The sequence below is a fragment of the Neomonachus schauinslandi genome, chromosome 9, assembly GCF_002201575.2.
Source record: "Neomonachus schauinslandi chromosome 9, ASM220157v2, whole genome shotgun sequence".
NCBI classification, from domain to species: Eukaryota; Metazoa; Chordata; class Mammalia; order Carnivora; family Phocidae; genus Neomonachus; species Neomonachus schauinslandi.
In genome coordinates this window covers 124,512,493-124,534,800 of record NC_058411.1, presented here as the reverse complement: position 1 = coordinate 124,534,800, position 22,308 = coordinate 124,512,493, and the positions used below count along the sequence as shown (strand labels likewise).

Here is a 22,308-nt window from a genome sequence, read left to right as displayed (position 1 = left end):
TACTAAGATCAGGAATGAAAACATCACTACCAACTGTCCAAAAAAAAAAGAAAAAAGAATTATGATAGAATACTATGCACAATTGTACACCAACAAATTCAATAACCTAAATGAAGTGGATAAATTCCTAGAAAGAGAAACTATCTAAACTGGCTCAAGAAGGAATAGAATATCCGAACAGAATTATAATAAGCCACATTGAATTAGTAATCCCAAAACTCCCCAAAAGAAAAGCCAGGCCCAGATGGCCTCACTGGTGAATTTTACCAAACATTTGAAGAATTAACATCAACCTCACAAACTGTTTCCAAAAATAGGAGAGGAGGCAACACTCCCCACCCAGTTCAATCTATGAGCTCAGGATTACCCTAAAACCAAAACCAAAGATATCACAAGAAAACTACAGACCAATATCTCTTGTGAATACAGATGCAAAATCCTCAACAAAATATCAGCAAATCAAATCCAGGAATGTATAAAAAGGATTATATAACATGAACAACTGGGATTTATCCAAGGATTGCAAGCTTGGTTTAACATCAATCAATGTAATATAGTTACAGAAAAAAGGAGGAAAAAACACATGATCGTCTTGACACAGAAAAAGCATTTGACAATATCCAACACCCTTTGATGATAAAAAAAAAAAAAAATCAATAAATCAGTAAAGAAGAGAACTTCCTCAACCTGATAAGGGACATCTATTAAAAATCCACAACTAACATCATATTTAATTATAAAAGACTGAATGCTTTCTCTCTCACACCAGGACAAAACTAGGATCTCCAGTGTCACAACTTCAATCAACATTATACTCAAGTGTCTAGCCAGCATAATGAAACAAGAAAAAGAAATAGAAGGCATCCAGATTGTAAAGAAAAAAGTGGAACTATCTCTATTTGTAGATGACATAATATTTTCTATAGAACATCCTAGGGAATCTACAAAAACGTAGAACTAATAAGGCAGTTCAGCAAGTTTTCAAGATACAGAATCAAAATGTAAAAATCAATTGTAGTTACATATACTTTCAATAAGCAGTCTGAAAATGAAATTAAAACACATTTATAGTAGTACCACAAAGAATAAAATGACAGAATAAATGTAACAGAAGTGCAAGATTTATACACTGAAAACTATAATGCATGGTTGAAAGAAGTTAAAGAAAACCTAAATAAATGGAAAAACATCCTGTGTTCATGGGTTGGAAGACTTAGTAATGTTAACATGGCAGTACTCCCAAAATTGGTCTGCATATGCAGTCCCTATAAGAATCCCAGCTGAAATAGTCACAGAAATTGACAAGCTGATCCTAAAATTCATGTGGAAACACAGGAGACTCAATAGCCAAAATGATCTTGAAAAAGAAGAACAAAGTTGGAGGACTCGTACTACCTGATTTCAAAATGTACTACCGAGTGCTAGTAATCAAGACAGTGTTGTATTGGCGTAAGGGTAGACATATAGATCAGTGGAATAGAATTAAGAGTCCAGAAATAAACCCAGGCATTTATGGCCAGATGAATTTTTATAAAGGCACTAATAAAATTCAGAGGGAAAGTAATAATTTTTTCAACAAACGGTGCTGGGACAATTGGATATCCATGTGCAAAAAAAATTCACACATCATAAATTCACCATTTCAGTTTGCACAGTTCAATGGTTTTTAGCATATTCCCAGAATTGTGCAACAGTCATCAGTCCTCTAAAGGTAAAATACTTTGATCGCTCGGGAAAGAGACCCTGTACCAAGGAGCAGTCCCTCTCTACCTGTCCCTCCCCAAGCTGCTAACAACCACGACCACTGACTTTCTGTCTCTGAAGTTTTGCCTATTCTGAACATTTCACATAAATGGAATCGTTGGGTTTTATGCTGTGTGAATTATACTCGATAACCCTTATTTTTAAAATGTGGTCAGATTTATCAGTCTTTTATTGCTGCTGGGTTTTGAGTCACAGTTAAGAGGGTTATACCCTCCTAGGTTAAAAGGGAATTCACCTGTTTTCTTCTATTGCTTATGTGGTTTCATTTTTTACATTCATGTGTCTGATCCATGTGGATCCATCCTGGTTTCTCAGTGAGGAATGGATCTGACCGTATCTCTCCCATGTGGCCCCCCAGTTGTCCATACACCATTTATTAGCATGCTCTTTTTTGGGGGGGTGCCCTGACTCCTGTCCTCGGCCACTCTCTCCTCTGAGAAGGGACAGTGAGCATTGGATCCTAGCACCTTTCCCTGGAGAAAGTATCAATTTGCTGGTCAGGCTTTTGATTACAACCAGTTTTTGGTTTGGGGTTTTGTTTTTCTTTTTTTTTAAATCACAGTAATTTCCTATCAAGGATTTTACAGTGATGAACCAAGCAGTTAACTCGGAACACTGCCTCCAGGATAAAAACTATATAAACTATAAGGTTACCTCCTACATGGGAATATTATTGGGCATTTCCCATGCTTTTAAGTAAGATCATTGCCATGGCCTGAGTGTTTGTGTCCCACCAAAATCTGTATGTTGAAACCCTCACGGCCAAGGTGATGGTATTAGGAGGTGGGTCCTTTGGGCCTTGACTGAGTCACAAGGGTGATAGGATTAGTGTTCTCACAGAAGAGACCCCGCAGAGCTCCCTGGCCCCTTCCGCCATGCGAGGATGTAATGAGAGGTCAGCCACTCACAAGAGGATTCTCACCAACCATGCTAGCGCCCCGATCTCAGGCTTCCAGCCTCCAGAACGGGGAGAAATAAGTTTCTGTCGTTTATAAATCATCCGGTCTGTGGTATTTCGTTAGAGCAGCTCTAATGGGCTAATACAATTTGAAAGAAGAGCTATTAATCAAGATGAACTCAAAAGCCACTTACTTGAACGTGGCTGATCTCACTCAGCAGCATTTTTAGATAAGGTCACTGTCGGAACAAACAATGGACTCCCCTTACGTTGGCCTTTAGCATTCATCTGCGTGCTTATTGAGCTTCCACTGTGTGCGATAGGCAGTGTGTACGGGCCTGGCTGTGTCCACGGGCACATACTGCCCTGTCTGGAGTTTGGGGTGCCCAGACATTTGGGGTGCATGCATAGCTCTACTCCCCTGCAAGCTCAGCAAGGGTTCTAGAGGCAAGCTCTTTTCTTCCATTGCTTGGCCCCCACTCACGTCTTACCCAGAGGTCAGTAGAAGACCACCAGCTTGTCCATTTGAATTCCCATGATTTATCTCAGATGCCTGAGGAGTAAGACAGAAGAACCTCAGACTTCACAAGTGTTTAGACACAGGCCACATTTAACTTAATTTCAAATAAGGATAATAAGAGCTAGCCCTTACCAGAGCCCACTAAGGGTCACGTAGTGTTCTAGCACTTTGCATACTTCCCTACTTCCATTCATTTGACCATACCACCACTCTTGTTGGGTAGGTGCTGCCATTACCTCCAAGAGGCACAAGGGGGTGATGTAGAGAGACACGCACCCAGCTGGGTACAAAAGGAGGGTGCCATGGCCTTTCCCGCTCCTGCTCCTGTGCAGGGCCCCGTGTGCTCTGGGGCCTCCTTCTCTCACAGCGTGTATGACTAAGTCCTGGGATCCTTTCATGAGTTGGAAAGCCCCAGAGTATTATCTTGAAACAGTCTAGATTTTGACCTGACATGAACCCGGCTGCTGCTTTGCTGAAGGCGCCACGCTGGAGCAGGTAGGTGGGGTGGAGGCAAGGCTGTGGGCCAGAATGAAGTCATTCACGGAAAGTAAATCCAGAAGGGCCCAAAGACATCCTTCTCCTCTTTTACCGGGAGAAGTCGGTGCCCCCCGTGCCCATTCTGAATGATACTGCAGATGAGCAAGATTATTATAGGTGAACCCCTCACTGACACGAGGAGAACTCTGGAGGTTCAACTGATTGAATGCAAGAAGCTCTGAATGAGCACCTACTGTGTGCATGGCACAGTGCGAGGCCCACGTGACTCTGAGGAAGTAGGGCCCAGGCTGCAGCACTACTGGGCAGAAAGGAGGGGGACAGACACCTCACAAGAGGATGGTCCTGGCCAGGCAGAAGAAAGAGAAGGGAGCCCACGGAGAGCGCACCCCCCAGGTCTTCCTTTGGGAGTAGCATCTGTGCTGAGCCTAGAACCAGGAGGAGAATTTTGATAAATGGTGAAGGGATGGGCCTCCTTCCAGGTGGGAGACACACCAGAGTGAAGGCTGAGGGAACCTGGGGTCCACGGTGGGAAGGAGACTTCAGTGTAGGGAAGGGAAGGGGGAGGAAGAAGGTAGGCTCCCTGCAAATAATCCCTATTTGTATGCTCATCTTTTTGGGGGGGAGGGGTCATGAATTTTGCAGTAGTTTTTTAATGTGTCTTTTTGTTGTTTTTACAAGAGGTGACAAGATTTGGACATAAATCCTTGCCAAGACCATGCAGCCATTAAGCAGCCAAGCTAGGACTTGAACCCAAGTCTTATCATCTGAGTTGAATGGCACTTCCATCACCACGTTCTAACATAGTTCATGGTTCTTGGGATGCCACTGGAAAAATCTGGGTGCCCCATGCTTCACTTCCCTCTAGGTTGAGATCTTTTCTCTCTTCCCTTGCGCCATCTTTGCTAAGAGGAAGGTGGATTCAGCCAGAAGTTCTACTTTGCTAACCTGAAAAGTGTATTTTTAAAAACTACTTTTCCATGACAGCAGTACCAGAAGTAACTGGAAAATGGAGCAAAGGGAAGGGGTCTCCTCAAATTCCACGTCAGAAAAACCAGTGTTACGTCTTGGAGTCTTTCCTTCCTGTCAGTCTGTTGGTGCCGTGGTGTCCCTCCGTGTGCTCATCACCATAAGCATTTATAATGCATTAGGTCCTTGGCATAGCCACCCTTCTTTGCCCCACGAAACGGTACTGCAATCAGCATCTTAATGCATTTTTTTTTTTTTGCATCGTGTTTTTAAATGCATAGAATTATTCCCTTGGAAATCAGTTCCCCAGAAGCCGGACTGGTGTGACAAAGGGTGGTCTTCACCCTCCGTGTTTATAAACACAATCCCCTCCCCACGGTGTGACTGATTGCTTTTTCTGTCTTCAGATTGTGCTGTTTTATATTTGAGTATTAAATAAAGGAACTGTTTTACTTCTGTGATTTTTATTTCCCCAGAAGGATGGTTCCTCTTTCTTTACCAGGGCAGTCTCTTGAGCATGGTTTCTGTGGTAGATGTTTAAAATCTGGGAAGAAGATAGCCTCACACGCTACCTCTTCCTTCTGTTTCATCAAGCTGTGTCCCCAGGGTCTAGCTCAGCATATACTGGGTGTATGATATTTCTAGAATGAATGAGCAATAAATAAGTGAATTTTTGGAAGAGGAACTAAGTGCAGGAAAGAATTCATCTTTGTAGCTCTGTGTTTCTCTTCCGCTGTCCCAGAAAATTCATGGAGGAGTTGATTTCCATCATTTCCTCTCTGGTTTTTGCATCTAATGAGATAGGATCATCTCACCTTTTAGTTCCTATGTGTTTGCCAAGCACATTATGTTCCAGATAAGCATGATATTATGTTTGGCTGGGAGTACACAGCCTGAGGCGTTAGGGGTCGGATTTTGGTGGCAGGTGTTGGAGAGGGGTCCAAGTCCTAGCTCTGCTGTTGGGAGCTGAGTAGGGGGAGCTTCTCTGACGCCTCAGAGCACTGGTCACCTCATGGAGGGTGGTGTCATCATTTCTTACCTCATCAGGCAGAACTCAATAAATGGCACCAATTACTGGCATACTAAATATTATTATTATTACTAGACCATTTTATTTTATCTTTTTTTTTTTTAAAGATTTTATTTATTTATATGACAGAGAGACACAGCGAGAGAGGGAACACAAGCAGGGGGAGTGGGAGAGGGAGAAGCAGGCTTCCCGTGGAGCAGGGAGCCCGATGCGGGGCTCGATCCCAGGACCCTGAGATCATGACCTGAGCCGAAGGCAGACGCATAACGACTGAGCCACCCAGGCGCCCCCATTTTATTTTATCTTTTAAAATCTGTGACGTGCTTGCAGATTATTGTCCCAAGAGATTTTCTTGTTCTCTGGCTTTTCCCAGAACTGAAACAATTGGTTTCTCCAGCTGTCGGTTCCTTCAGTTTAGATAAGGCCATCAAAGAACTAGTTCATGAAGCCAGGGTGAAAGTAGTCAAATTTGGGCTGGATATCTTTCATCTTGTAATTTCTTCTTCTTCATTTCAAAGTCAATGCACACTTGGTGAGGAAAAAAAATATTGGAAAAGACAGAAAAACCCAAATAAAAGAAAACATCTCCATTCATTGCACCTGCTGAAGGCAGGTCACATATGTGTGCTCTTCAGGCTTTCTTTCTAAACAGAGGGAGAGACAGACTCAATTTTTATAAACGAAAATAATAGACTCTACACATTAGAAACCTTTCTTTCAAAGCACTTTAATCCCATATAATCTACCAACCTGGAGTAAATTCTGTTACTTTGCATATTTTCAAATGGTGTCACCCAGTGTTCTGTTAGGTATTTTCCCATGATGCTTCAGTCTGTGCCCCATATCCTACACTCTTAGGTTAACGTTATGGAAGCATTTTTCATTCTTAGTCTTCATTATTATCTGTTGTAACGGCTGCATGGTAGTTGCTCATTTTGAACTACCTTGAGGCACTATTTGAAAAGTCAGCTCCAGCTGCCGTAACAAATTGCCACAGTCTGGGTGGCTTAGACAACAGACACCCATTTCGCATAGTTCTGGAGGCTAGAAGTCCAAGGTCAAGGTGCCAGATGATTCCGTCGGTGGTGAGGGCCCACTTCCTGGTGTGCAGACAGCATCTTCTTATTGGATCCTCACTAGGCAGAGAGCCTCGAAGTAAGCTGTCTTGTGTCTCTTCTATGTGGTCATTAATCCCATTGTGGGGGGGCTCCATCTTCATGACCCAGTCACCTCCCAAAGGCCCCGCCTCCTAATACCAGCACCCTGGGGGTCAGGGTTAAAACATGAATTTTGAGGGTACCCAAATATGCAATCCGTAACAGGCATTAAATTGGAAAGCGGAGTAATTCTGAGCTCCGGGGTCAGAAGGACCTGTTTCCGCTGTTGCCCAGCTCCCAGCCAGCTCCATCACCATGAACAAGGTCTGCATCCTGGCCTCCCTCATCTGTAAAATGGCAGCCATAACACCTACTCAGAGTGTTGCTGTGAGCATTAGATTAAAGGACAAAAATCGAGCACCAGTCACTATTGGGCAGCTAGACATTGCCTTTACCGTAAGCCATTCCCTAATTCCCTGATATTGGCCATTTACGTGGTTAGCGGGTTCTTCTCGGCAGGGCGGTGTCATACCTTAGGAGTGGATCTTTCTGGGTGTGCCCCGTTATTTCTTCAGATAAATTCCTCGGAGAGTGGGGTCTTGTTAATATAGTAATGTCCTATTGCTTTCTGGAAGAGCCATACAATTTGCCCGGCCTCCCACAATGACAAATGTCACCACACTCTAGCCAGCAATGAAGGTTAGAATTCCTTAAATTTTTCACTGTGCCAGGTGGGCATACCAGGGCATCTTACGCTTAATTGTATTTTTTAAAATTTCTAAAGAAAATAGCACTTTTACTTGCGATTTTCCCTTGGGTGAGCTGTTTGTATATATAACTGCACATCCCCCTTCTATTAACAAAAATCCATTTGGTGAGACGATCCACAGAGAAGTTGTGTGTCTGCTGCGAGGCTCTGAGGTATGAGAAGCACTCAGCCTCATTGCCAGAGCTGAGCGCTGTTTTACGTGAGCCATGAGCCAGGATGCCCTCGCTCCCTGCGCTTTCTTTTCTGATCCTGGTCGATCCAAGTGGCCCCGCGTGATGGGGCTGAGCCCCGGCCATCTGCAGCTGGTGAGGAATTATCACTGGGGGTCACCCTGGGGGTCATGTCGTCCTCCACAGCCCCCCAGCCTCTGCCTCTTCCCCGAATAAATAAAGGGTTGGATTTCACCGTAATTCGACCCAGAGATGAAAACTGCTTACTGAGGCTAAAATCCCAGAGTGATAGCTGCAAAGAAAGAAGCATCCTTCCAGCTGAAGGCTGGTGAACCTGGGGCTACAGCAGGTGAGCCCCTGCAGGGCCAGGAGGGTATCCCCTCCGGGGAGGGATGACCCCTGCCCCCATGCTCTGGCTGCACAGGGACTCGGTGGAGGATGGTCTTTAAGCAGTTAATGACCAGGTCAGTAGCATCCTAAAGTTTACTTTTGTTTGCTTTGTTGTGAACTAGGGGTCTGTTCTAGTGCTATGTTTTTACTTTTTGCTACTCTAATGATAGAGATGAACATAGTAAAAAAAAATTCATGGATGTGCAAGTAAAATGTGAGTGTCTTTTCTAGGATATGCAGAGGATGCAACAGATTTTGAATTGACAGACAACATTCTCATTCCATCATATGTGTTTTCTTTGGTGGGAAAGAGAGAATTAAATATAATATGTATTATATATGTCTGTAATATAATATATATAATTATAACATAATTATATAATATTAATATAATTGTATATAATATATAATCGTATGATTTTATATATATATGAGAGGCCAAAATTTAGAACTTACAGAATTAAAGTCACTCTCATATTGCCTCTCCATTGTCCTGGATTTGTAGGAAAAAAACAGTAGAGAGAGAATTTTGTTCTGATTTTTGGGTTGGGAGAGATGACTTACCAAATACCATTCTAGAAGAAAAGGTAGGACTCTCCTTAGGGTATAAGGACAGAGCAACAACAAAAAGGATATAAGAACAGAACAGACTCCGAACTGACAAACAAAGGAGGACTCTCTTTAAGAGGGGGGACATCCACATGAAGGAACTATTCATGCAAGGGACATGGGTTTTACGGTGGATATCACTATAATATTCATGGAATTCTATTTTACCGTTTCCCCTAAAAAAGAGAATAATTTCCATTAGTTTTTCTGTAGTCAAAATACTCTGTATTCCTAAAACCTGAATTACAGAAATGATATTTAGTTACCAAGTCATTGGCAACCAAACCCATTTCTCCTCGAAATGGCCAAATCTAGAACACATACAGTGTTACTAAAAGTATTTCTTTATAAATAGAATATTAAGTTGAAAGTGATTATTGAGGACTAAATAATGTTCTCATTGCACAGGCTTTTAAATATTGTTTTAACCCAGTACTTCTTCACATAATGAACTTTAATTAGTGTCCAGGTCCAGCATAGTTAAATACCAGGCTGTGTATATATTAACATTTGTCACCAGCCACGAATGTGTTGTCCACTTATCGCCTCACCCCGCTTACACTAGATGTTTCTTGTCTTAATAATTCTACATGGGCTGAATCCATAACTCTAGCCATCCACTATATTTGCAGTCTCCCCTCACTAGCTCCTACTTCTAATAAACTGACTCCTAAAATCCAACAAGTCACACCACCAAAAAAAAAAAAAAAATTGTGCTCTTGGTTTTCCCTTCTGCTCCTTTACCTGGTAACTTACTTCATTAAGCATATTTTGCATTAAAAGCAAGCGAGATGCACATATAGATGTGTATCTATATATATATGGAATGTTCGTTGCTATATAAGAAAATAATGACATTGTAATGGGAACTAAAATGAATTTTAGTTTATAATTGTATAATTGTATAATGTATAAATGTATAATTGTATAATGACTCAAATTTGAGTCATTCTAATGTTCTACGATTGTTTTCCTACTGGTTCTAGTTGGCTTATTTGGTACATTAATATTGTACTGAAATACAATACATTTTGAGTGTTTATATTTTTAATATGAATTTTACAGCATAGGAGGAAAATATTGAGAACTGTCATATTTTACTGCGTACAGGAATAAAATATGGACAATGGTTGATAAATAAGCACAAATCACTGAATAATCTCCCTTGAAGTAAATACATCCCTCCACTTTAAGTTTAAATCAGAGGTCACCAGTTGTCAACTACAAAACTGTAGTATTTGGGGGGAAAGTACTATAAAAGTAAATACTTACCTCTAAGAAAAGGTGTCTGATGGTGGGGAGGAGAGGTTTCTGCTTTTTATATGATGTAGTTCTGTATTTTTTTTTCAGTGAGAATGTGTTCTTTTATTACTTGTGTAATCTCTTTAAAGTTTAAAATAAAACACTCATTTAATTCCATTATGGGGGACTTGAAAAATAAAGAATAAAAATCTTTTCTAATTCCATTATTAATTCTACGCCAGCCCATCCTTAATACTAACTATTGGCATTGTGGTCTTTTTTCTTTCAATGTAAATACATGTTAACCCTTCTCTTTGTAATTTCAGGAAATTAAAAGGAGTTGGCAGATTAAATTAAATGTATGTGCATTAGTGGATCTTTCCCCATAATGTCCTCCCAACAATTTGATTGCACTAGAACCCCCAGCTCTCAGCATTAGTGATGGTGGACATGCGTTGTCCATGCAACCTAAGAAAATCAGATCCAAAACTGAAAACACCACTATATTAAAAAATATATAAATAGAATCGAGCAGAGTCTTGGTTCTGATTACATCATTTACCGCACATATGCTGCATTATTTAAAAGTCAAGTTAAAGTAAAATCCCCCTTGTAATTTTTTAAAAGATTTTATTTATTTATTTGACAGAGAGCACAAGTAGGCAGAGCAGGAGGCAGAGGGAAAGGGAGAAGTAGGCTCCCCACTGAGCAGGGAGCCCTACGAGGGGCTCGATCCCAGGACCCCGGGATCATGACCTGAGCCGAAGGCCGACGCTTAACCGACTGAGCCACCCAGGCGCCCCCCGCCTTGTAAATTGACATGCACCCTAATCCCTAGGTTCTGCCTTCTCAGTGTCACTTAACTGGGACTGAAGGTGAACTGTTTTTATTTACGTTCCTACAGTAAACAGAAGAGGTCACTTCATACTTGCTTGTACACACACACACACACACACACACATGCTTGTATTTTACAGAGATAAGGGAAATATTTGTTTAATTTTGAAAGATGAGCGATGACATAATTAAGTCAAAATATGGATGCTGCTGCTGTTGATTCTACCCTCTTCTCGAAACCTGCCAATGCCTTTCTCCTTCCAGCCAGCTCTCCGATGTCCCAGGGTCTCTGACGGTAAATAATTAATGGGACTGTTAGCGTGTGATGGGGAGCGAAGCTGCCTTACTCACAAGTGCAACCACTTACACACTAAGCCGTTTTCTGATTCCTCTTTGCAAAAAATACACAGCCAAAAAAACCCCAGTAATCTCCACTCAGACACAGCAATCTTGCTTTGGTGTTTCGGGAATGATGCAGAGCATGTGTGATGCTTTATCCACTTACATCAATTTTCAGAACGGTTGCCTTTGAAATAGTGAAAGTCATGGCTTAGAATGAGCTGTAAAGACCCTGAACGGTTTCAAGGGCCTTTACTGTAAGCAGATTGTCTTTGCCTTTCTATAGAGCAAGATTTTTTTTTTCTGCCCTGATGGTGGATCTCATTCAGGATGCCATATGGTGGGCCCTGCGTTTAGGGTATGATATTTTGATTCACTTCTCTCTACATTTTCTTACTAAAAATTTGAAACATAAAGTTGAAAGAATCGAACCATATACATCCATTACCCACCACCTAAAGTCTACCATTAACATTTTCTAAAATTGCTCTCTCACATTCTATCCATCTGTCCATCCCTCTATTCATCCGTCAACAGTGCATTTCAAAGAAGGGTCTGTATACTTCACCCTCAAAATCTTCAGCATTCATATTATTGGCTACAGTTCAATATTGTTTATAGCATTTGGGGATAAAATCCGTATAGAGCAAAATGCACAACTCTTCATTAGACCATTTGATAAGTTTTGACAAATAACACCAATGTAATGAAAAAAAAACATCAGTTTCCTCGTGCCCCTTCCCTAGTAAACTTCATTCCTGTCCCTGCCTCCAGGAAGAACTATACTGATTTTTTTCCCCCACCCATCGATTAGATTAGAACAGCATATAAACAGAGTCATCTTGTGCAATCATTCTTTCACTCAGCATTATGCTTTGAGATTTCCTCTCTCATTTCATGGATCAGTAGTTTATTCCTTTTTATTGATGAATAGTTACTAAACCACAGTAGTCGTTAATCTGTTTTTCTGTTGATGGACACTTGTGCTATTTACAATTTGGAGATACTATGAATGAAACTGCTATTAACATTCTTGGATAAGTTTTTTAGACCTATTTCTCTTGGGTAAATATCTGAGAATAGACTTGCTGGATCATAGGGTAGCTGTATATTTAGTTTTATAAGAAACCACCAGACTTATTTCCAAATGGTTATACCATTTTACACTCCAACCAATAAGATATGAGTGTTCTGGTTGCTCCGTATCCTCACCAAGTACTGTAAGTCTTTTTAAATTTTAGTAATTCTGCTGGGAGTAGACTGGTGTCTCCTTCTGGTTTTAATTTACATCTCCCTGATGACTAATGATATTGAGCATTTTTTAAAAGATTTTATTTATTCATTTGAGACACAGAGATACAGAGAGAGAGAGCAGGAGCAGGGGGAGAGGCAGAGGAAGAGGGAGAAGCAGGCTCCCCACTGAGCCAGGAGCCTGATGTGGGGCTCGATCCTAGGACCCTGGAATCATGACCTGAGCCGAAGGCAGACGCTTAACCATCTGAACCACCCAGGCGCCCCGGTATTGAGCATTTTTAATATCTTCTGCTGTTCCAATCTTTACCCATTTTTAATTGGGCTGTCCTTTATTACTGAGTTATAGGAGTCCTTTCTGTATTTTGGATACCATTCTCTCCTTTTTGGGGGTGGGGGGGTTATGTTTTGTAAATATTTTCTTCCAGTATCTAACTTGCTTTTTCATTTTTAAATGGTAGATCAATCTTTTGATGAGTAGAAATTTTTGGTGAAGTCTAACTTAGCAAGTTTTCCTTTCATAGTTATTGTTTCCTGTGTCCCATCTAAGAAACCTTTGCTTACTCTCAAGGCATAAAGATATTCTCATGTATTTTCTCTAGAAGTTCCTTAATTTTAAACATTATGCTAGGTCCATGATCCATCTCAGGTTAATGCTTCTGTGTGGTAAGAAGTGGGAGTCTGGGTTTCTTTTTATTCATTGTAGATGTCTAGCTGTTCCAGCGCCATTTGTTGAAAAGACTGCTTTTCTCATCATATTGCTTTGGCACTCTTGTCAAAAATCAATTGGATATACAAGTATTACAAGTATGGGTGTATTTCTCAACTCTCTATGCTGTCCCATGGATTTATCTGTCTCTACTGGTACCACAATGTCTTGATTACTGTAGCTTTTTTTTTTTTTTTAAAGAGAAAGAGAGCGTAAGTGGGGAAGGGCAGAGGGAGAGGAGAGAAAGAATCCCAATCAAGCTCCACACCCAGTGCAGAGTCTGATGTGGGGCTCGATCCCACAACCCTGAGATCATGACCTGAGCTGAAATCAAGGGTTGGACACTTAACCCACCGAGTCACCCAGGTGCCCCCTGATTACTGTAGCTTTATAGTAAGTCTTGAAATCAGGTGGTGTACATCTTCCAGTTGTCTTCTTTTTCAAGATTACTTGGGATATTTAAAATCCTTTGAATTTCCATACAGACTTGAAGATCAGATTGTTAATTCCTTTTTTTTAATTAAAAGATTTTATTTATTTATTTGAGAGAGAGAGATAGCAAGAAATAGAGCACCAACAGGGGAGAGAGGGAGAAGCAGACTCCCCACTGAGCAGGGAGCCCAATGTGGGATTCAGTCCCAGGACCCTGGGATCATGACCTGAGCCGAAGGCAGATGCTTAACTGACTGAGCCACGAAGGCACCCCTAGATTGTTAATTTCTATCCCCTAAAAGCCTATGAGAATTATGGTTGGGATTTTATTGAACCTATAGATAAAATTGGGAAGAATTGACATGTTACAAATATTGATTCTTCTAATCCATGAACATGGGATGTCTTTACATTTATATGGGTCTTCCCATCTTTTGTTAAATTTGTTTCTAAGCATGTAGTTTTATGCTATTGTAAATAAATAATTTTTTTTTAATTTTCCAAAAGTTAGCTGCTATAGTGTGATTCACTTCTGTGATAAGAATATTTGGAAACCAACCTTTCTCAGCATTATTTTCACATGAGAAGAAGCTTCTTTTTTATTCATTTCTTCAAAGAGGCAACAGAGAGATGGAGGGGGTTCACCCCAGCCTGAGAGCTAGGGGACCAAACTTCTGTTCAGGTTTGCCTTTTACTGACTGTGTGGACTTGGCCAAGGATGATTGGAAAATCTCCCTATTTCACTCAACACAATCAGAACATAACTCCTCATTCTTTGCAGTCTTTTAAGTAGCATTTATAGAGGTAAAACTTTTAACTCTGGTTCACTTACACATTTGGAAATCTGGCAGAAGCCTTGATTTTTCTCCTCAGAAAAAATGTACACATGTGCACACATGCTCACACAGCTTTGTGTCCAACTTAGGATGTTCAGGCAACCTCTGAAACCTGTTTATCAGCCACAGGGTCCACAAAACCCCTGTTCTAAGGGGAGAGCTCAGTGAGGGTAGGAGCTGACTTCCTTTATGTCTGCATCTTCAGCACCCAGTACAGTGCTCGGCCTATCACAGCTGCTCAGTGGATGCCCCACCATTGCTGCGTCATGGCCTCCTGCAAAGCTGACCACTCCTCCTAAGTAGCACCAGGTCCTCAGTTGTCCTGGAGCAGCCTGGACCGTCTTCCACCCAGGACAGCCAGTGTCCACTATTAGAGAACAGCAAGATACTGACTGATGGCTGAGCCACATTTCAGATAACCAGAATGGAATATTTCAGATAACCAGAATGGCAGAGTCACGCGATTTCTTAGGGATACCCTGGACCAGTCACATCAGTGTTCCAAGGGTGTCCCAAGGCCCAGAGTTTTATGGGACTGCCAAGATCATGTTGTGGCATATTTGTGCAAGGGCAGGTATGGATGAGGGCTGCTGATTCTAAATCCCATGCCCTTAGTGGGGTTTTCTAGGCAGAGAGGGGATAGATTTCCAAATCCCTAGTATTAGGCCTTTCTTTCTTCTACCACTAGATACTAAGTCCCCATGAGGGAAACAGCAGGGGGACAGTTTGGCTGGACCATCCGCTATATCACCAAAGCCCTGGCTTTTCTGTTGCTGTCAATGAGATCAGCCTGGCTGTTCCCAGCCAGACAGCGGCCCTAGGTGTCCTGGACCTCCTCCACTATGGCAAGGTGTGGCTGCAGAGACAGCCTGGCTGAGCACCAGCCCCACACAGGAAGTCCCTCCCCCAGGGCTGCTGGTCCCGGGGTCTGCTGTCCTTGGTGACACTGGCATTATTTCAGGGCCACCTGAATCCTCACATGTATGTCCTAGAGAGCACATCCTGCTCTCCTCTCCAGTGGTCCCCATGAGCAGCCCTGGCAAGTGATGGTGACATTGTGTGTGTGCTTCTGTCTACCCAGGTGCTGAGGACATGGGCAGCAAACCGTCCACACCAGGCGGTGACCCCACAGCACAGTGCCCTAGGACAGAAGGCATTCATGCTGCATACAAGCAAGGAAACCCCAGCAGGGCCCGGCATCTGCTCAGAGAGGCTTGTGATGAGAGCACGTCCCATCTGGAGAAGGTAGGGTTGATGCTGGCTCCTCCAGCCAGACTGGGGACCTGGCCTGGATGAAGGTTACCACTCAGATTATCTCCTTGTTATCATCATAATCATAATGGGGATTTTTTTTACCTCATTTCACATGTAAACTCATGGGTTCTGGTCCTTTCAAGCCAACTTCTCAACCTGCCACCATCTATGCAAACCCTTTCACCTTCCCAGAGGACAGGGGAGGCATAACTGAAATGTGAACAACAAAAGGCCGATCTGAAGGTTCAGGTTACTGTATTCTTTTACGTTTCTCTTCCATTATAAAAATAGCACATGCTCAAAAAAAGAAAACTTAGAAATATGTAAAAGTAGAGAGGAAGAGAAAAAGAAAGTAACCATATTCTTAATGCATCCAAACAGTCCCACTTAACAATGTCGTTATATTTTCTCTCCGTCTGCTGATCTGTGCATGTGTTGTTTCTAATATAGATAGAGTCATATTGGATATATATATTTGCATGCTGCTTAGTCTTACATAATATTATATCAAGCGTTTTCCATCTGATTATAAATTCTGTATGTGCTGTAAAAGAAGAAAGGTTTTTACACTTCACTTTAATTGATAAAACATTGAAACCAGTAGACTTTGTTAAGCCATGTATGTCATACCTAGAGCAACCACTTTAAAAACAATACAAAGAGATACACTCCAAAACACTATTGACCAATCAAAATGAAATTTTATTTTATTTTTTTTAAAGATTTTATTTATTTATTTGACAGAGAGAGACACAGCGAGAGAGGGAACACAAGTGGGAGAGGGAGAAGCAGGCTTCCCACTGAGCAAGGAGCCCGATGTGGGGCTTGATCCCAGGACCCTGGGATCATGACCTGAGCCAAAGACAGATGCTTAACGACTAAGCCACCCAGGCGCCCCCAAAATGGAATTTTAAAAATGTCTCAGAAACCACAGGAAGGCAGGGGAAAAAATCAAAGACGGAGCAAACAGAAAATGAAACAAAAAATTTCATGACAGACTTAGGTTTAATATACAAATAACTATATTAGCATAAATAGTACAAATACATAAACTTAAAGAGATTCCAGAGTAGATTTAAAAAACATGAGCAACAACAACAAAAAAAAGAAAGAAAACATGAGCAAGTATATGCTGCCTATGAGAAACTCACTTCAAATAGGCTATATGTAGGTTGAAAGTAAATGGATAGAAAAAGATATACCATGCAAATATTAATCAAAAGAAAGAAGGAGTGGCTAAATATCAGGTAAAGGTAGACTTCAGAGTAAAGGAAATTACCACGGACAGGGAGGATATTTCATAATGATGAAGGGGTCAGTCCACCAAGAAGACATAGCAATCCTAAATGCACATGAACCAAACAACAGAGCTTGCAAAATAGTGAAACAAAAACTGATATAACAGAAAGGAAAACTAGATAAATCCACAATAATAGTTGGAAAGTTTGATACCCTCTCTCAACAAGTGATAGAACAACCAGGCAGAAAATCAGCAAGGATACAGAACTTAACAACACCATCAACCAACAGAATTGAACTGAAATTTATGAAACATTCCACACAACAGCAGAATGCATTCTTTTCAAGTGTCCACAAAACATATCTCAAGATAGACTGCATATCCTAGGCCATAAGATAAACCTCAGCACATTTAAAAGAATTAAAATCAGAATATGTTCTCTAACTTCAGAGGAATCAAATTGGAAATTTATAACAAAAAGCTAATAGGAAAATCCCAAGCACCTGGAAACTAACCACAAACTTTTAAATAATCCATGGGTCAAAAAGAAGGTCTCAAGGGAAATTTAAAAAATACATTGAACTAAATGAAAACGAAAATGTATGTCAAAATTTGTGGGATGCAGCTAAACCAGTGCTGAGAGGGAAATTTATAGCACTAAATACTTACATTAAAAAAGAAGAAAAGTCTCAAAGTAATAATCCAAACTTCCACCTAAAGGAACTACAAGAAGTGCAAAATAAATCCAAAGCAAGTGGGAGAAAGGAAATGCCAAAAATAAGAGTAGAAAATTAATGAAATTTAAACAGAAAAACAATAGAGAAAATCAATGAAACAAAAGGTATTGTTTTTGAAAAGATCAACAAAATTGACAAACTTCTGGTAAAACTAACAAAGAGAAAAGAGAAAAATCACTAATATCAGGAAGGAAATAGAGAATATCAGTACATACCCTGCAAATATCGAAAGGATTGTAAGGGAACAATATGAACAACTTTACTCACATAAATTTGACAACTTAGATGAAATGGACCAATCCTGGAAAAATAGAAACTATAACACATCCAATATAAAATACATAATTCTAATAGCCCTTTAACTATTAAGGAAATTCAACTTATAACTTAAAACCTCCTAAAAAGAAATCCACAGACCCAGATGGTTTCGTGGGAGAATTCTACCCAATGTTTAAAGAAGAATTAATACCAACTCTACAGACACTTCCCAACACTTCTATGAGTCCAATCTACCTGATATCCAAACCAGACAAAGACAGTACAAAAAAGAAAAGTTCTGACCACTGTCCATCATGAATATAGATGCAAAAAATCTTAACATATTACAAATAGATTTCAGCCATATATAAAAAGAGTTATACACCATGACCAAATGGGATTTATCCCAGAGATACAAGGCTGGTTCAGTACTCAGTAATCAATCAATATAGTCCTCCATTATTAATAGACTGCTACAGACTGAATGTCGGTGTCCCCCCAAAATGTGTATGTTGAATAATGTGATGATGTTTGGAGCTGGGGCCTTTGGAAGGTGATTAGGTCATATGGCTGGAGCTCTCATGAAAGGGGTTAGTGCTCTTATAAAAGATCCCATAAAGCTCCCTAGCCTTATTCTGCCACATGAGGATACAACAAAAGATCGGCCATCAGGAAGAAGGCCCTCACCTGACCAGGCCAGCACCCCAAATCTCAGACTTCCAGCCTCCAAACTGTAAGAAATAAATTTTTGTTGTTTTTATGCCACTTAATCTTTGGTATTTTGTTATAGCAGTTTGAATGGATTAAGCCATAAACTGAAGAAGAAAAATCACATTATCGTATCGCTTGATGCAGAAAAACCATTTGACTAAATTTAATACCCTCATGATAGAAACTCTTAGAAAATTAAGAATAGAGGGGAACTTCCTTAACCTGATGAATAGCTACAGAAACCTACAACTAACTTTATACTTGATGGTGAAAGACCTCTTTACCCCTAACATCAGGAATAAGGCAAGGATATCTACTCTCAATATAATACTAGCAGTTTAATTTGAGAATAATTATACATAATTATAGTCAGTATATTACTGGAAGTTCTGGCCAGTGCAGTAAGGCAAGCATAAAATTCTTAGCAGATGAATGGTTGAACATACAATGGAATATAATATAATATAGATATAAATTGTAAATATATAAAATACATAATATGTACTACAAATATAATATAAATATAATACTAAGCATTATAAAGAAATTCTTTGAGAAAGGGGAACTCTCCTACACTGTTGGTGGGAATGCAAGCTGGTGTAGCTACTCTGGAAAACAGTATGGAGGTTCCTCAAAAAGTTTAAAATAGAGCTAACCTATGACCCAGCAATTGCACTACTAGGGATTTACCCCAAAGATAAAATGTAGTGGTCCCACACCCCAATGTTTATAGCAACAATGTCCACAATAGCCAAACTATGGAAAGGGACCAGATGTCCATCTACAGATGAATGGATAAAGAAGATGTAGTATGTATATACAATGGAATACTACTCAGCCATCAAAAAAACCTGAAATCTTGCCATTTGCAATGATGTGGATGGAACTAGAGGGTATTATGCTAAGCAAGATAAGTCAATCAAAGGAAGATAATTATCATGTGATCTCACTCATACGTGGAATGTGAGAAACAAAACAGAGGATCACAGGGGAAGGGAGGAAAAAATAAACCAAGACAATCAGAGAGAGAGACAAACCATAAGAGGCTTTTAATCATAGGAAACAAACTGAGGGTTGCTGGAGGGGTGGAGGGTAGGGGGGTGGGGTAACTGGGTGATGGACATTAAGGAGGGCACATGATGTAATGAGCACTGGGTGTTATATAACACTGATGAATCACTGGATGCTATCTCTGAAACTAATAATACACTATATGTTAATTAATTGAATTTAAATTTTAAAAATTAAAAAAAATAAAGAAACTCTTTGAAATATACCACCACTCAGATGGATCTCAAGGGCATTATGTTGAGCAGGAGATTTAAAAAAAACAGTCTCAAAAGGTCACATTCTGTATGATCCCACTTGTATAACATTCTCAAAAAGACGAAATTATAGAGATAAAAGAGAGATTCATGGTTTCTGGGGTTAGTCATGGTGGAGGGCAGTAGAGTGAATGTAACTATAAAGGGGGGGTTCAAGAGAGACTGATCTCACAATGGAGGAATTCTGCATCTTGATCATGGTGGTGATCACACAAATGTATATACATGTGACCAAATGGCAGAATGATATACCCACATTATACTAATGTCAGATTACTGGTTTTGATCTTGAACTACATTGTGTAAACTGTCACCGTTGGGGGAAACAGAGTTACGGAAACATGGATGCCCCTCAGGAATGTCTTTGTGACTTCCTATGAATCTCCATTTCAGGGCAAAAAGTAAAAAAAAAAAATTTAACTTAAATTTAACAGTAAGTGAAGTATAATTCCACTTTAATAATATATACAAACTGGCAATGGTGTTAGAAGTCAGGATAGTGGTTATTCCAGGTAGAACGGTGACCGGAAGGGGGCAGAAAGGGGACTTCTGGGAACAGATCATCTTGCGTCCCTGGTCTGGGTGTCCATTACATGAATGTGTTCACTTTGTAAGAGTTCATGAAACTGAACACACAATGTGTGTTCTTTTCTGTAGGGTTGCTATATGCCAATAAAAGTTGTAATGAATGAAGTGAAAACATGTGGTTTCACATAGGATTACCCATGTGTCGATATGGATGAACACATTCTAGAAGGCTATGTAAGAGCAGTTTCCTTTGCAAAAGGGCGTTAGGAAGGAGAGGCATGGAGTGAGGCCTCCTTTTTATATTATACTTTTCTATGCTGTTTGAATGAAAATAACTACATGCTGTGGAGCCTCTGGGCTGTCTCTAGCCAGGTGCCAGCCCGACCCTTCCTGCCCTCTGGTCCCTCTTGGCCTCTGGGTTACTTCTTATGGCATCACCACTTTGTGAGGATGGGGCTTTTAAGCCTCTTACCCACTAGAGTCTAGACAACTGTTGGTTGTGTGTGGTGAATCATTTAATCAATCCCTGTGGCTTTTCTCCCTAATGCAAGTGCTTTCCTGGAATGGCAGGCCAGTGGGTTCTTCTTTTCTGGTCATATTGAATGCATACCTCACATGGCCAGCTCATTCACTTCACTTGCACAACCCGGACCTCCCTCCAAGTCCCACATTTCCTGGGAAGTCTTGGACAGAATGGAGCCTAGGCTTTGGCTAGACAGACCCCAGTTCAAATCCTGGATAGTTCTGCAGACTGTAAACTCCCTCCCTCCCATCCCTCCTCACCCACAAGATGGAAACACAGTGTGAAAATAAATAAAGGAAACCTCATTTAAAATGGGAGTCTGAAAAAAATTTAAAAATTTAAAATAAAATAAATAAATAAAATGGGAGTCTGGAGGCCCTGCAGGGCAAGTTCTCATGCATTACCACTCACCTTAAGAAGCAAACCTTGCATTCCCCAGGGAGGAGAAGCTTACTTTCCATACCCAAGCAGGAGGAAGGAAGAATTTCTCCTTGCCCAACAACAGCCCAGCCAAAGGGAACTCAGTAAAACACCCTCCCAGCTTCCTCCTTTCCCTTACAAAAGCAAGCCCCTCCACTCTGTTCTCCAGACTTGCCTATGGTTCACCATAGTTTCCTTGTCCTGAATTGCAGTTCCTCTGCTATTCCCAAATAAACTCACTTTGCAGGTAAAATAACTGGCTCTTTTCTTTTTTTTTAATCAACAACAGATACAGTCCTCTTAAGACTGTTATCAGGATGAAGTGTGACCATGCAAATAAAATGTTCCATGCAGCATTTGGCACATGATAAGAGCTTAATATATCAGTTCTCATCCCTGGGATTCTGTTGTCTCATCCCTGCCTGTCTCACCCGAAAGTGACTCCTAATACACCTGTATCAGGAGTAAAATACGCTTGCTTGTGGCTGTTTTATGCAGATTCCAGACTCACCTGTAAACTCATGGAGGTCACGATTGCCCCTGGCATCCTCACACAGTAGGTTCTCCGTAAATGCCATAGCACAGGTCGCCTCATTCCAACGTGCATCGATTCTGCATCCGCCGCCTCGAACGCCGCGGATGCCCGAGTCCATCGGAAATAGCCAAGCTTCAGGAGGACTTAAAGTTTCAGTAACGCAGTCAAACTCTGTACGTGCCAACCCAGCATTCTTTTTGCAGACCTAGCGAGCCCATGAAAAGTCAGGGCCATTTGTACAGTCAAGAGCCATTTTCTAGCTGTGTGATCTTGGGCAAGTCACGACACCTCTCTGAACCTCCATGTTCCTTGTCCACGTATTAATACACTGCTTCAGATGGGGATACTCACGTGATCTCCATCCTCATGAAGCTCAGGGCACAGAGCAGTGCTGTCCCGAAGAAATAGAAAGGGAGCCAC

The 22,308-nt window shown here is 40.9% G+C and overlaps 1 protein-coding gene across 1 annotated transcript in view; it reads left to right on the top strand.

The window, feature by feature from the left end:
* The window catches only part of LRRK1 (leucine rich repeat kinase 1), a 120,575-nt gene that overhangs the window by 19,750 nt on the left and 78,517 nt on the right, over positions 1-22,308 (top strand). The window contains exon 2 of the mRNA XM_021680646.1: positions 15,439-15,602. Coding sequence (XP_021536321.1) covers positions 15,439-15,602 — 164 coding nt within the window. The remainder of the gene's footprint in view (positions 1-15,438; positions 15,603-22,308) is intronic.